Raw genomic sequence first — 16,156 nt, 5'->3', positions numbered from 1 at the left:
TTGGACACTCTAAATTTCCCCTGAATGGTTGTTTGTCTCCTCGTGCCCTGCGATTGGCTGCCCACCAATTCAGGGTGTCCCCCACGTTTGGCCCGCAGGCAGCTGGGATAGACTCCAGCACCCCCCAACCCTAGTGAGGATAAAGCGGTTCAGAAAATGAGATGAGAATAAATAACATATCAAATAAATGAAAAATATACATACATGGTGGATGCACTCTGAAATACGAGCGAAAGGGGCGTGGCAGCTGAGAGTATCTTCCTTCACGTGGTTGCACTCCTCCCCCGCGTCCAAAAAGGCTTTTCCACGTCCGGCCTCGCATCATTCGCCGGCGTTCTCCGCTCGCCGGGGGCTATTTTGGGAATTTTTTTTCCGCCTGCAGCGGCGAGTAAACCGATGGGGGACACGCAGTCGGCGTGCGAGGATGGCGAACTCCCGGACAACGATGCTCCCGAGGAGGACCGGGACACGGTAGTTGCTTGCTTTTCAAATGTTTATAAAAAATTATCTATATATAAAAACAATCGAGTACAAAGCAGGGCAAAAGTTTGTAAAAATCATTTGGCGGAATGGTAAAGCGTCCCAAAACTTTTGAGCGTGTCGAGAGTGCAGATAGATATATTTTTTTAACTGACTGACGGCAATAGATGTCCAATTATGATTCAGTTTGATGTTAACTCAGATTTAAGTCGCATATTAAAGAGCAAAAACAGAATTATTATTGAAACTGTGGCTTAAATGATTGTGAGTTCATTCATATTTCCTCATTATACAATAAAAAAATAAGTTAGTAATTAAAATTCTCAGAGTTAATGATTTTGAAATATGTATCCCATTAAAACAATCCAATCGCCATTTTTCAATGGCACCAGATGAAATGATTTAAAAAATCTGGACCTTAAATGATGGTTTTGACATAAGCCCTCTATGTAAAATACTCTATTTTTCACGGCACTTTAAAGACAGCGCGTGATTAATCGTGAGCATAAGACTTCAAATCAAGATTTATAGCATCCTAATTGTGACTGATTTGATTTCCGCCTCCATTTTCAGGGAAATTTTACAAGCTTTTCAAAGGAAATGTCGCAAGCAAAGCAAACATGGAATGAATTACCAGTGTGAAAATGTGTGCTTCGTTCGCAGCTTCTCAAAAACAACGGCCAGATCGCCGGAAAATCGGAAAGCCCGTTGGGGGACGTCAACGGGATCCGTCAAGATGACCAAGCACAAAGTAGACCATCCACTTTTAATGCTGCATTTAGATCGGCTGCGTTTTTTGGGAGGTTGTTTTTGCATCGCCATTCCCATTCGTCGTTAACGTGAAGGCACGTGGGAGGCGGCCTGGCGACCATTTTGCCCAAAATGTCACTTTTACTACTTGTTTTTATTAGACGTGAAGGGGAAATTGTACAGGGATTTTCATTTTTAGCAAAGTAAAATTTGGCGAGAGCCCAAAAAACGCAGCCCCCTTGAACGTAGCATCGGGACTACTAACGTTAATGTAGTAACTGACCGAAGCGCACTTTAAAGTGACTTCCTTTCTGCTTTTCCAAGACGAGTCTCCACCGAAGTTGCCTGAAGTGGAAACCATGTTAGAAAATGTTATCGGGGTTGACAAGGAGCCAATCAGAGAGCCCGAGGAAGAAGAAGAAATATCCTTGAAAGTCATGGAAGTGGAGGCAAAACAAAATGATGTCAATGAGAGCTTCAAGACCTTCTTTAATAAAGTTGGACTGAAATTCGCATTGAAAAGAGGCTCAAGAGATGAAACTGTTGCCAAGGAGGAGAAAGAGGAAGAGGAAGAGGAGGAAGCAGCAGTCCTGGAAAATACCCGGACCAAGGCGGGAGTCCTTGAAGAAGAATGGACACACCTCGACACTCTGGCCGAAGACGACGTGACCATGTCGCCCATTAAAAAGTTTTTCAGCACGGGAATCTTCGCCGGAAGATTGCAGAAGAAGAGGGTCTCCTTGGAAGACGAGACCATGACCAGAGAGATTTTCCTGCAGACCCAGGGAGAGACCGCGGATCCGCTAAATAGTGACATTCCCCTTGGAGACGAGGAAGACAATCCGACCTTGGTTGACCCCGAAACCCCCAAAGAAATGGAGTACGTTCCTTCAAGTCCTCTGAAGAAGCTCCTCCAGGGTTCTCGGCTGGCGATGCTCAAAAGGCAAAAAGACGAGAAAGAGATCGAGGAAGCTAAAGCGGTAGGTATGTCTGACCAGCTGGACGTGGCGGAGAATGACACGAAACAAAGTCCAGAAGAAGAAGGGAGTCCGTGGACCAGCTTTAAGAAGCTCCTATCTCCCAAAAAGCGGGTAAACAAGCCCGGGTCAACTTCCGACGAGGCGCAAAACTCAAAAGACGAAGAAGATCACATCTTAGAACGTAAGGATTCCTGGGACGCCATCGTACCCGGACAAAGTCACTCGGTGTCGGAGTCGGACCCCATAACGATTCCGGCTGGCGTAGACGATGCGGAAGCGGTAGGAAACGACGACCACGCGGGTGAAGGAGACGCGGGTCCAGCGGGGGACGAAGCGGGTTCGGCTTGGGACACCTTCAAAAGACTTATGAGCCCAAAACGGAAAGCTAGAATCCCAGAGCGAGGACGGCTCAGTCCCGAACCAGAAGACGGGCGGGAAAACTCTTTCTCTGCCAAGTTTTTTCCAGGCTGGAAAAAGAGGAAGTCCATCCCAAACAAAGACCAGGAAGCACCTTCGTGCCAGGCGGACGAGGAGACGGTGGCAGGCGACGTCACCCCGGAGACGCCTGCGGTCGTCCCCTTGTCCAATTACGATGGGGGTAAGGTGGAATCTAAAGAAATGGATGACACCTCCACACCAGCGGAAAGCGAAGTCAACCCAGAACCGATGGAAGGTGACCCATCTTCGGAGACTTTGGGGACCGGAGAAACCCGGCCAAATATGGAGAACTCGGAAAACTGGGCCGCAGACGAAGACTTGGTGGAGCTGATAGAGTTGGTGGAAAAAGCCCTCAGCGATATTACGGAGGAAGGCGACTTTACCGAGAGTACCAAGGTGGAAGACCCGATGGAACCGCCAGGACACGTGGACGACGAGATGATTTCCGCGCCAAGAGCATCGGGCGCTCCGCCGCAGGTCCTGGAAAGTTCCCAGGTTGGACCACCACGGGAATGTTTGGGACAGGTTGAGGACGTCCTACAGGCAGACGTGCAATCTTCCAATGAGATTGCTTGCTGTGACACACTTGAAAGATTTGGAGAAGATCGGGAAGTGCTTGAAGTCCCAAAATCCAGTGCAACCGATCTCCCAAAGACAGATCTAGATGCCGACGAGTCCGAGTCATTTGAGTTCATCAAAATGTCCGAAGTGAACACAGAAGAGGTAAACAGTGCTCCAATTAAAGCAGAGAATCTTGGGACTTTGGCAACGCCCCATTTCATTTCAACCACAGATCTTGACAGCAAGGAAATTGTTACGTGCGTTCCTACTAAAATTTTAGAGGCCAACGATATCGCACATCCAATCCAGATCCAGTCCCCAACTCCCGCTCTAAGTGACGATCAGGACATTGCGTCTTGGAATCCTACTAAAGATCTTGACGAAGAAATCCGATCTCCTATTTGTAGTGAAGAACACGAGCTGGAGGACCTCAACAATACGGCAACTCCCATTCCTACCGAGGAAATTGCACCCTCTAGCCCTACCAAAGAGGAAATGACACCTACAATTCCTGCCTTGGAAGCTGACACCAAGGAAATCACTAGTCTGATTCCTTGCATGGACCTGAACAGTGACAAAATAAGGCCTGAGATGCCTACAGAAGAAAGGGTAGCTCCAATTCCTCCAGAGAAGTCCCACGTTGAGGAAACCAAAGCTCTAACCGAGGAAACCACACCTCTTCTTACCGAAGAGCTTGAAACTGGAGAAAGGACAACTCCGCCCGAAGACCTCGAGACCGAGGAAGTCTCAACTTCCCTTCTAATAGAGAAGCTTGACCCCGAAGAAGTGAGGACCACGGTTCCTACCGAGGATCACAAGGAGGAAACAAAACCTCCGACTCTTGAAACAGTGGATCCCTCCACCGAGAGGATCCAATCCCAAGAAAATTCTCTTCCTACCGAGGATCACAAGGAGGAAACGAAACCTCCGACTCTTGAAACAGTGGATCCCTCCACCGAGATGATCCAATCCCAAGAAAATTCTCTTCCTACCGAGGACCCCGACGCTAAACAAATCAAAACGAATGTTCTCGTGGAGGAGCTTGATGCCCAGGAAGCTACGACTCGGGTTCCTACTGAGGAACTCGCAAAGGAGCAGATGGGATTCTCATCTGAGGAATATGAGCTGGAGGAAATAACTCCTCCTATTCGCCCGGAGAGGCTTGATGCTGAAGAAACAACTCCCACTTCCACCAAGGAACCCAACGCCGAGAGAACTGTTCCCGCCACGGCGTCAATTCCTCCAGAGGAGCTCACAACCCAGGAAATTGAGAGTCCCATTGCCGTGGAGGTGCTCCAAAGTGAGGAGATCGGAACTCCTCCTAGCCAGGAGCACCCAACAGAACATATTCCGCCTCCCCCTTCCGCCAAGCATCTTGAAACCAAGAAAATGGCAACTTCCCTTCCAACAGAGGACCTCAACATCCAGGAGATCAATCTTTCCATTCCAACTACAGAGCTTAACAGCAAGAATATTATTCCTCCAAAACCTATTGAGGAACTCAAGGAAATCAGACCTTCTAAACCTTCCGGCACAGAGGAAATCCCACCTCCCGCTCTTATGAAGGCGCTCGCCGCCCAAGAATTGATATCCGCAATTCCCCTCGACCAGGAAATAAGGCCTCCTACGGAGACCCAAGACACCAAGGGTATCACAGCTTCAATTATTGCCGAGGAACTCACCACTGTCATTCGTGAGGAGGTGTTCAACACCGGGGAAAATCCACCTCAAATTCTTGCACCTCCAACTTGCGAGAGAACAGAAATTCCTCCCGTTATAATAAAGGAGCTTGACACCCAAGAATTGACATCTCCAATTGCTAGCGAGGTGCTTCATCTTGAGGAAAGAATGCCTTCGACTCCTACCGAAGTCGAGGCAGATGGAGAAGAAACTACACCTTCCATTCTAACGGTGGAGCTTGACAGCAAGATGGCGGCTCCAATCCACACTGAGGAACCCACGTCTCCAATTCCTACTGCCGACGATCTTTATAACCAGGAAATATGGTGTCAGACTCCTACTGAGGAACCGGACACAGAAGAAATTTGCCCTCTAACTTCTGAGAAAACCGAGAGTGAGGAACTCCCAATAAAGAAGCTTGACATCCAGGAATTGACGTCCTCAGATCCTCCCGATGAGGAAGTAAGGCCTCCAACTCCTACTGAAGAAGAAGAAGAAACAAAAGAAATTGCGCCTGAAACTTCTACCGAACAAGAAGAAGAACTTGACATGAAGGACATTGTACCTCTAACTTCTGAGAAAACAGAAAGTAGGGAACTGGCAGCTCCCATTCCTCTCAAGGACCTTGCCATCCAGGAATTAATGCCCCCATTTCCTCCTGATGGGCTTCACAATCAGGAAACAAGGTCTACGACTCCTCCTGAGGAAATAACTTCTCTAAACTCTTCCCTTTCTGAGAAAACAACTACAGAAAGGAAAGCAGCCGTCCTCACAGAGCTTGACGTGGTTACGATCGCATTTCCTAACAAGGAGCTTCACCACCAGGAAATAAGTCCTCCAATTCCCACAAAGGAAAGTACACCAACTACACCGACCATGGAACTGGACAGTCCAATTGCTCCAGAAGATGTGGATACCTCAAAGAACACAGCTCAAATTCACTCTCTCCAACTCGACACCAAGAAAGTTCTGCCTCCCATTCCCACCGATGTCCTGGACACAGACACAATCGTACCTACAATTTTTTCCCAAATATCAGACGGAGAAGAATCGACTTCTGTTCCAACGGAGGAACTTGACCTTGACGTAATAACTCCTCCAATCCCAACGGAGGACATTGACACCAAGGAAATGTCACCTCCCATTCTTACCGACACCAAAGACATTCCTCCTTCGATACCAACCAAAGATCTCGCCAGAGAGGAAATGATAGCCCCACCTCTGATTCTTTCCGACAAGCTTCACGACCAGAACGAAAGGTCGGCGAAGTCCACGGAGGACCAAGACATAGAAGAAGCCATGCCGGCCGTGGAGCTCGACCCCAAAGAAATCTCAGCTCCAAGTGCCACACAGGTGGAGGACACACCTGAAATTCCTGGCCAAGAACTGGACACCCAAAACATGGTCCCTCTCATTCCCACTGATGAACAGGACAAAGACACCATCGTATTGCAAACTGACCTGGAAAAAACAAAACCTTCAATTCTAAGAGAGAAGCTGGATCTGGAAGAAACCTCACCTGCCATTCTTACCCGTGAGCTCCACACAGAGGACCTCCCACCGGTCAAAGTGATTGGCATAGAAGCTCCGAATCCTGCCAAAGAGCTTCAGAATGAGGAAATGAGACCTCCGCTTCCAATTGAGGAGCTGCTTTGGGACGAAATCCCAAGCCAGGAGCTGGACCCCAAGGAACTCGCACCTGAAGAAACAAACCTCTTGGAGTCTGAACAATCAGCTCCCACGGATGAAAACCGTGAATTTTTGGGCGGTCTCACTGACGTGAACCCATTAGATAATGAAAACATAGCTGAAACATTTCAATGCACCGACCAAAGTGAAGCAGAAGCTCCCAAAGTGGACCATCAAGAGTCTGTTTCTATGGGAGAACCGGAAAACAAAGATGGACTGATCGAACAACTTCAATTAAAGGAAACGGACGCTGAAGAAGAAGAAGCCATCGCAAAACACACAGAGGACCAGAGAGTCCGGGAAACATGGGAAAACAGTCCAGACGCATTTACGGACGAACCGACGTCAGTTGTCTTGGAGGCGCGAGCGCTTGTAGATGAAGCTGGTCTTCCACTTGTCCAGGATGAAATCCTTTCCATGGACACGACAGAGATGCAATCCTCGGAGAGCGTCAGAACCGAGGAGAATCATCTAGTAAATGAGCCCGTGGATAGTTTCAAAGACGTACGAATTGAAGAAATGGAAGCTGTGAAATCAGAGAAAGCAGAAACGGGAGACGAAGATCAAGTTGAAGAAGACACGGGCATCCTGCTTCAAATCCAGGAAAAACAAACACCACCACTTGGAACTGCAGGATTAACAGCTGCACAGGAACTAAAATTCCAACCCGAAACCATTGACGTACGACACGTTGAAAGTAACGACGATATTCGTGGAGAAGAACCTCTGATGGAAAAGATCCAAGAAGATCAACTGCCTCTTTTGGGATCTGATTTAGGGCCAGAAGAAAAAGACCAAGAGGCTTCACGGCCTTCTGAATGCCAAACCGAACTAATCAAAGAGGAGCAAGAAGAAATCCAAGACCCGTCCGTTACGATTCAAGAAATATCAGCAGTCCACGGGCTTGCAGAAGAAACCATGATAGCTCAAAACGTGCCTCTAACTGAAGACGCGTCAGTACGAGAAGAAAAGAAGGTTGGAGTGGAATGTGAAGACGACAAAGAACCAGACCGCCGTCCACAGGAAAGTGAAACCAAAGAAATGGAAGAAAAGACTGTTCCTCAGCTTCCAGCGTGTGTCCAATCGACAAAAGACAATCCTCTGGACGCAAACCCATTCGACGTTGAGACGGTGCAAGACAGCGAAGAACCCGGACAATCGCCGTGGACAGCAGCCACTGAGGAAACCATACTTGCGGAAGAAAAAACGATGGAAAACCTGAAAGAGGACACTGTGGCTGTTACTGGAGTTCAACCAGAGAGTGATCAGATCGCGGAGGATCAAGTCAAAACTGAAGCAAATACCAAAAAGGCTGAAGCGGCAGAGGAACGAAGCATTAGCGAGAGCATTGCAGGAGAAAGAAGCGCTTCGGTTGAATTTACAGATGAGGCCTTTCACCTTCCTGAGATGAATGTGGAACTGGAGGATGAAGACAAAGATGAAGGTCTCAATGAAAAAGTAGTCCAATCTGAAGCTTTAACATCAGATGAAGCCAACAGAAGACCTGAAGACATTCTGGCTGAGGAAAGTGTTTTAGATGAAGCCCACAAGGAAGCGGAACCGTTCCCTGAAGCCACTCTGGAGTCAGTAAACGAAAACGAGACCGTTGGAGAAATTGATAGGACGGAGGCTATTCTGGCAGAAAGTCCTCAAACTGAAGCACTTTCTTCTGATCAAGCTCAACTTCTGGAGAAACCAAGACCTCAGGTGCGTACGCCCGTACTTGAACTCATTGAAGAAAGTATGACTTTGATACCTCCCGACGGAACCTACGTAGAAGACATTCCAAAAGCAGCAACTGAAATAAAGCCTCAACCGAGTCAGGCTTTAGATGGCGAGACTCCGGAACCAGAAAACACTTCTGACAACCTCTCAGGGGATGAAAACCAGCAAGATGGCACAGAAGAACATGCAGCGTTACACCAAGAGAAAATGAGTTGCGCTCATATTCTTGAAAATGTTATTTACGACAATACGAACACCATTTTTGGATTGCCGGCAGATGGAATCAAACCTGAAGTGGATCCGATTGCCACGGAAACCAGAATCGATGGACCGGAGGTGACGGCCGCTACAGCCGAGCTCGCTCTGGTGACTCAGGTGATCACGTGTCACTTTAAAGAGATCTTCCCTTCGCTAGCGGGTGTGCTTGAGATACCGAGTGGCGTACAGGAACCTCTACCGGTTTCTGAGGTTCGAGACATCACAGAAACTGCGCTGAGTGACACCCATTCGATGACCGACGACATTGCGGGTGTAGCGAAGATGGCCGCCGAGGTCCTGACGGCGCACACGCCGGCGACAGAGGACATCTACAGCTTCCGAGTGGAAATCTCATCGGCAGAAAAGAGCACGGGTCAACCTCTGGAGGCGGGGCTTAGAGAAGACAAAGTAGTCTCGGACGTGTGTCTCGAAAGGGTTGAAGCTTCGGTATCTACGGGGGTTGCGGAAGAAACGTGGGAGGACCAGGCCATGTTCCACCAAGAGATTTTTTCACATATTTACCAAACCCAGCCGGAGACTTTGGATAAGGTGGTCTTAGAAGAAGCTAAAGAGATAAGCCTAGGGACAGATGATGGGGCTCCTAGACCTGAGGTAGAAACACGCGAGGACTACGTGGTGGTTGGCTATGAAAGCTTTCTGGATGTAAACCAAAGCCAAGAGGTCTTAAAACCGGCAGATGAACCAGAACAAGCGACAGATGATGGGACCGTGAGACCTTTGGGAATATCTTCCAAGGAAACAAGTGAGGATTTGGAAGAGACGTCACAAGGTGGTATTTTCGAGACCTCTCGAAAACCAGATGGAGAAATGCTGAAGGAACGCCTGACAGATGAAGAAAAGGATCAAAGTCAGGAGGGATTTTCGTCATCAGAAACTTCAATTCAAATAGATCTTGATGAGCCCCAAAGCACAGACGCAGCCAATGAGGACACTCATACCACAGTCGCAGGAAAAACATCCTCTCCGACGGATACGGGAGAAAACATCTGCTCGTCAGAACCTCTTGATGATGGAAAAACAATGCGGACGGAGGTCAGTGATCAGGAACCACAAGATGCTGATCCTACTGAGGTGGGCATTCTTGCCCCTGAAACAGAGTACATAACCTTGCTAGATACAGTTTTTAGACACCAGGAGCTAATGGAACAAGGTGTACAGACGCTGGTAGCAGAAGAACCGTCATCACAAGCACCTCCACAAAACCTGATCTCCGAGGTTGGCATTGTGATACTGGACTCTGTAGATTTTGTGACTAACCATGAAGCCAGTGCGACGAGTGTTCAGGCACAGGGAACACAAGAGTCCCCGAGCCAGAGAATGGCGGATGAAAACCAAATACCAGCGGCCATACCCAACGATGTCATCGCCCCTCAAGACTTAACTGAGCTACAGACACAGATAGAGCGAGAGAACCGAGAGTCGACAGTTGACGAGGGGTCCACGGAGAACCAGAAACCAATGACGCAATTAGAAGACCGCGATGAGACAAGAGAGAACCGAGAGTCGATAGTCGACGAGGGGTCCACGGAGAACCAGAAACCAACGGAGCAATCAGAAGAACACGAAGAGTCGATAGCTGACGAGGGGTCCACGGATAACCAAGAGTCGGTAGCCCAAGAAGAGTACATGGAGTGCCAGGAACAAATAAGTCTATCAAAGGAGGACGAGGAGACAAGGGAAAACCAAGACTGGATAGCTCAGAGAGAGGACACCGAGACCCAGAAACAAAGGCTGGGATCAGAAGACCACGATCGTCCAGAAAACCAGGAGTCATTCGCTGAAAAGGAGTCCACGGAAAACTGGAAAGAAATAGAGGTCTCGAACGAACGCGACGAGCCACGACAAAACCCAGAATCGGTAGCCCAAGGAGAGTCCACGGACCTCCAGAAACAAACGCATCTTTCAGAAGGACTTGACCCATCCAGAGAAAACCAAGAATTGGTAGCCCGAGGAGAGTCCACGGACCTCCAGAAACAAACGCATCTTTCAGAAGGACTTGACCCGTCCAGAGAAAACCAAGAATCGGTAGCCCAAGGAGAGTCCATGGACCTCCAGAAACAAACGCATCTTTCAGAAGGACTTGACTCGTCCAGAGAAAACCAAGAATCGGTAGCCCAAGGAGAGTCCACGGACCTCCAGAAACAAACGCATCTTTCAGAAGGACTTGACCCGTCAAGAGAAAACCGAGAGTCGTTGAGCATAGAAGAATTCACCGGGAACCAGAAAGAAACTGAAGTGTCAGAAGGCCATGAAGAGCCAGGAGAAACCCAAAAGGAGTCCACTGGGAACCAGGAAGAGCCAGAGAAACTGGAGAAACATGATCTGGAAAAAGAAAACATCTCACCCCTGTTCCCAAGAGGAACATCTGAAACACAGAAAGAGGCCAAACCAGCCGATAGCCCAAATCCGACACTCACAAGTCTAGAGATTTTGGACTCCGAGATCCCAGTGGACATTGCGGTCCTCCAGGACTCGGTCCCCCAACTGATGGAAACCTTCACCGCGCCAACTTCCGAGGCAGAAAGAATAGAGGCGGTGGAACAAATTCCATTGGTTCTTGAGATCGCGGCGACGGAGACCGCCTCCCCCGTCAAAGAAGCCGACGACGAGCAGGACGTGTGGATGGATGCCGAGGAGGAAGTCCAAATTCAAGAAGAAGCAGACACGTTGTTGGCGCAAGACAGCAACCAAGACGGGCGTCTCAGCCCGGCGCCGGAGCGTCCCAAGACGCCCCCCGAACCCCAAAGCGACGATTTTGCCATGGCGCCGGAAGATCCCGAAATCGGGAACGTGGCGTCCTTGGAGTGACATTGAGTCGGTACGTCTAATTTGTCTGAACTATTTTAACTGCGCATGGCAGCCAATGAGAAACCATCAAAACGACAAAATGTATTGGCTCCGCCCCCTTCATTCTCCATGATATACACATACGCTATAAGAGATATGCTAACGTGAACTCTCCAATGAGTTAAGTCAGTATTGTTAGATATTGTACACAACAATATAGTTAATAATAGTTTTTTGTGAGTCCAAATATTCCTTGCACTAGCTATTTTTTGCTGTTATCTATTAGCTTCCGTATTTGGATAAAAAAAAAATCTAAATGTCAAATATGGTGGCCTCTTTCATGAATAAAATATAAAAATCTCAAGTGGTTTCCCTTTCATTATTGCTAACTCAAATGTAAATTTAGAGGCCGGATAGGCCAAAAAATGACTTCAAAGTCGGCATTCACAAGAACAAAAACAACCTGAGTGGCGAATTTACGGGCTTGAAGTCAACGCCGGAGTTTACGGACCAATAGAGCGTGCATCTGCGTCCAATTTTTTTGACCTTCACATGAACATTTTATTGAACAAGTTTGTAACGACAATCACATTTCGCATCCTAAAAATGTCCGACTGACGTCGAGGGGGAAAATGGCGCGTCTGTAGTTTTTTTTTCATACGCTAGCCAAGAAAAATCAGCGCTAACGGCTATTTTGGTCATGGTCAAACCTGGAGAAGCCGCTCGCCAATTCCGACTCCGCCTCCATCCAGCTTCAGCTCACCAGATCATTCGCACCACTTCGAACAACACCTGCCACCAAATAGAAAATGTCAAATAATATGCCAAATGATGTTCAAAGAGGTGGAAAAATAAATCGAATGATTTGAATCAAGCCCTTTTTTTAAGTAAGACAAGCAGTAATATGAAAATGCGCAAATTTGTCGGCTCTCACTTCGATGGTGATGAGGATGACGATCATCCACTCCAGCCTCAAACTGTGCTTATCGCTCAGGTGACTTCTCATCAGGTCGGTCAGCTGCGTGCAGTGCTCCAGCTTCTCGTTCACCACCTGGACGGGCGACGTCTCAACGCCGGCTCAATGCCGACGGCGTGACGAGTGGGCCGACCTTGACCCTCCGGTTGATGCTGAGGAACTGGCAGGTCTTGTCATAGATCTTCTCCAGGTTCTCGCGGTCCCAGTAAAAATCGGGCGTGAGCAGGAGGTCCGAACTCAGGTTGATGCAATGCCTGCAACCGAATCCGTCCTTTATTAGCGCTGGCTGGAAATACTCGCTAGCCTTGCTAGCTTAGCCTAAGCTAGCTCCCGGCCAGCTGAACTTGCTAGCTAGCCCAACCAAGCATTCCCACAATAAGCTTTAAATCACATGTGTCAAAGTGGCGGCCCGGGGCTCAAATCTGGCCCGGGAAAGTAAATCATGAGTGCCGACTTTCTGTTTTAGGATCAAATTAAAATGAAGAGTATAGATGTCTATTAAATTTCCTGATTTTCCCCCTTTTAAATCAATAATTGTCATCTTTTAATCACTTTTTTTCGGTGTTTTTAGTTCAAAAATAATTTTGTAAAATCTAAAAATATTTAAAAAAAAAGCTAAAATAAACATTGTTTTAGAGCTATAAAAATGGAATATTCAGGCCTTTTAATCCAGTTCATTAAAAAAAATCTAAATATTGTATCTGAAATGGTCCGGCCCACGTGAAATCGAATTGACGTTAAAGCGGCTCGCGAACCAACCCGAGTCTGACACCCCTGCTTTAAATGGATTGGAAACTAACTGGGCGGGAGGGGTCATCTATCCACCAGGACCAAAATCTGGTCCGCCATCGACGGCAGTAGACGTCCAATCCGTAGGAAGGAACAGAAAGATGAGGTTTACCTCAAGGTGAAGAGCTGGCCGATCTTCTGCATGACGTCCGCCGAGGACAACTTGACTCTTGCGCGTGACTTGAGGGCCTAAAAAAAAAAAAAAAGTCCAAATAAACGAGGCGCTCGCTCGCGGTCCAAATGGACGATGAGTGCCCGAGTACTTCGGGGATGGACTGAATGGACTCCACAAAGTCGTCCAGCGACACCTCCCAAATGGCCAACTTGACTGGAAGAAAAAGAATCCGGAAACGGCACGTCAAGTCAAGACATCGGCGCCAAATTGGACATCTACGTCCGTCGAGCGGCCTTCCCACCTGACAAACACAGCGCGTTGGAGAAGGCGAACTTCTGCAGAACCAGGTCTGGCCCCTCCAGGTTCTTGCTCAAGATGAAGTTTCCCCGCTCCAGTTTGGTGTTTCCCCTATGCGGAGGAAGTCGCCACGGTTACAAAGGTCGCCTCAGAAAACCTCCCGAGACGGGGACAGACTCACTCGCCGTACGTGTAGTTGATCTCCTCGTTTTCCCAGTGGACCAAGGCCACTTCGTACGCCTGGCTCTCGTGACGCTCCAATATCCGCAGCACCTTCTTCAGCTGAGCGACAAAAAATATTTGGATGCAGGGTGGCAGCCATATTGGTAGGGTCAGCCTCCCCATCAAAATCATAGCATGCACATTGGAATCAAGTCATCAATCATGAAATGATTCAAATATTGAGCTCGTTATTTTAAGAGATGCAGAAATCAAACTAAAAAAACACCTACGGAATGAGATGTTTTTTTTTCATATGACGTGAATGAAAAGGGCGTTTCCTCACCGATTTGTCTTCCGCGTTCCAGAAAACGACCGATCCTTCCCTGAAAATTAATTTATGAAGGATTTATGAAAGGACAAACATGACTCCTCCCCTCCACATGCACAGGAAGAACATTTCCATCATTTGCTGACTTAAAAACAAGAACATTATCGTTATTATCATGAACCCTTTGCAATTTTGTATCAAGTCCACCTGAAGAAAAAGATGAGAGAAGCGTCATCCGCTTTGGCGCTCATGTCCGAACTTATGACCAACACGTTGGAGGCATCTAAAAAACAACAACAACAACAAAAACAATATTAGCAGAGCATATTTTGGACAGAAACACACCTAAAAAAAACAAAAGACAAGACAGAAAAGTCATCATAATTCAATTATATCCTAATTCGTCTTTGTCAGCTGCCTTGGCCACACCCACTGAACATTGGACGTCTGGTGCCGTCAATGGCGGCGAGTGAGTGAGTGAGTTTCACAGGTACTCACCTCGAGGGAAGTCGACTTCCCGGAAGCCGTGGCGCGTCAGGTCCACGGCCAGCGTGGGCAGATTGTACTGATCCGCCGTGGCGAAGGCCATGCATTGCATCATGTCCTAAAAAGACCACATGGGCGTGACGTGACGGGGGGGAAAGAAAAATCGAGGAGAGGGTGCCGCACTCACCGCGTCTTGACTCTGGGACGGCAGATTACTTCTGGAAGGTTGCTTGGTCCTGGGCCCTTTGGGAACTCGCTTCGCGGGGGGCGCCGGAGCTTTGAAAGCGGGCTTTAGGACCGACGTGACCAGGTTGGACGCCTGGCGGAGACCTGGCGAGAGGGCGCGGCCGGGACCCGGAAACGCCTTCGGAGACGGCGACGTTGACAGTCCGGGAGGGAGCGGAGGGCGCCGGAAAATGGCGGGCCAGGTGGACCAGACCCGGCAAGCGCGCGGAAGCATGGTTAACTCCCGGGCCGCTACCTAGGACACAAACACATGCAAAAATTGTTTAAAAAACTTGAAATATTAATTGTGGTCACTTCCCTTTTATTTTGGAGCATTCCATGCGACTTCCTGTTCATTTCAAGTGATTTTAGGCCAATTTTGGGTGACTTTGAGTTTGGTTATGGGTATTTCCCAGTGAATTCCTGTTGAAACGGGTCACCTTCTAGCATATTGGAGTGACGTCCTGTCCATTTTGGGTTATTTCTGGCTCATTTATAGTTGATTTGAGGGATTTTACTTGATTTCTGGGTGTGTTCTTATTCATTTTAGCTCTTTTTTGGGCCCAATGCATAGCCACTTCCTGTTGCTTTGGGACATTTACATGTTATTTATTTTGAACTTAAGTCAATGCTGGGTGTCTTCCTGTTTGTTTTCCAGGCATTTCCATGTGAAATCAATTCTAGTTCAGGCCATCAATAATACCCTAATTGTTTTACAAACAAATTATCATCTTTAAATGAGTTCCCTATGTATGAGGCTCATTTTATACATCATCGTGCTGTCTGCCATTGACAGCGAGAAACGTCCAATCACGCGGAGTGCAGCCTAACGACTTAATTCATTTTAAGCCGTTTAGAAGAGGAAAAATGGGTTGTTGGTCGGCTTTCTTGGTTTGAGTGTTGCAAAAGGTTAAAATGCAACGAGTTACTGTGCGTGTCAAGCAAAAAGTGTATTTTTTTAGCAACATTGCTTCGTTAATCATCTCACTTTAGCTCAGCCATTCGGAATTGGAAACCATAACTCGCGCACGTGCATGTTTTCGCATTGTTTGGTAGTCAAGAAAAGCCCCCAAATTACGATATAGGGAACAGCTAAGCATGATATGAAAAAACGAGTATGGTAGAAGATGCTCGGTTCCTTACCTGATGTATGACGAGTAGCGGTGGATTAAACCATGACGAAGGAGACTAAAAAACAAAAGACAGAAGCTAACACTTGGTCAATTTTCAACTCCGGTTGTCAAAAAGGAGCACCTGGAAAGGTTAATGTCATATTGTTTTGTCAATAAAGTTTCATAAAAAGCTAGACGTTCTGGATGGGTGTCTCATGCGCGCTGTGAGCTATCGGCGACAGACGTCGTCACTTGTCGGCCATCTTTAAAAAATGGCTTGCCCATCAATATCAAACA

The 16,156-nt window shown here is 47.7% G+C and overlaps 2 protein-coding genes across 6 annotated transcripts in view; one reads left to right on the top strand and one right to left on the bottom strand.

Annotated features, from left to right (window-relative positions):
* Positions 1-16,130, bottom strand: part of rmnd1 (required for meiotic nuclear division 1 homolog) — a 48,706-nt gene extending 32,576 nt beyond the window's left edge. Inside the window, exons 1-13 of one of the 5 annotated variants that reach the window (XM_077621813.1) lie at positions 16,002-16,108; positions 15,891-15,935; positions 14,710-15,003; positions 14,535-14,640; positions 14,244-14,319; positions 14,052-14,091; positions 13,728-13,828; positions 13,551-13,657; positions 13,398-13,462; positions 13,247-13,323; positions 12,479-12,599; positions 12,304-12,420; positions 11,917-12,161 (exon numbers count right to left, since the gene is read on the bottom strand). In XM_077621813.1, the coding sequence (XP_077477939.1) occupies positions 12,129-12,161; positions 12,304-12,420; positions 12,479-12,599; positions 13,247-13,323; positions 13,398-13,462; positions 13,551-13,657; positions 13,728-13,828; positions 14,052-14,091; positions 14,244-14,319; positions 14,535-14,640; positions 14,710-14,982 (1,116 nt within the window). In that variant the 5' untranslated portion in view covers positions 14,983-15,003; positions 15,891-15,935; positions 16,002-16,108 and the 3' untranslated portion in view covers positions 11,917-12,128. Of the gene's footprint in view, positions 1-11,916; positions 12,162-12,303; positions 12,421-12,478; positions 12,600-13,246; positions 13,324-13,397; positions 13,463-13,550; positions 13,658-13,727; positions 13,829-14,051; positions 14,092-14,243; positions 14,320-14,534; positions 14,641-14,709; positions 15,004-15,890 lie in introns of those variants that run through there. The other 4 variants (XM_077621815.1, XM_077621811.1, XM_077621810.1 and 1 more) reach the window with 4 other exon arrangements.
* On the top strand, positions 1,557-11,733 carry LOC144089921 (uncharacterized). The gene has a single exon (XM_077621166.1). It carries the CDS (start codon positions 1,590-1,592, stop codon positions 11,388-11,390), a length of 9,801 nt encoding a protein of 3,266 aa, XP_077477292.1. The 5' UTR covers positions 1,557-1,589; the 3' UTR covers positions 11,391-11,733.
* Positions 16,131-16,156: the final 26 nt, after the last annotated feature.

The sequence above is a fragment of the Stigmatopora argus genome, chromosome 15 (genome assembly GCF_051989625.1).
Source record: "Stigmatopora argus isolate UIUO_Sarg chromosome 15, RoL_Sarg_1.0, whole genome shotgun sequence".
Classification (NCBI taxonomy): Eukaryota; Metazoa; Chordata; class Actinopteri; order Syngnathiformes; family Syngnathidae; genus Stigmatopora; species Stigmatopora argus.
This window is presented reverse-complemented; position numbering and strand designations above follow the sequence as displayed.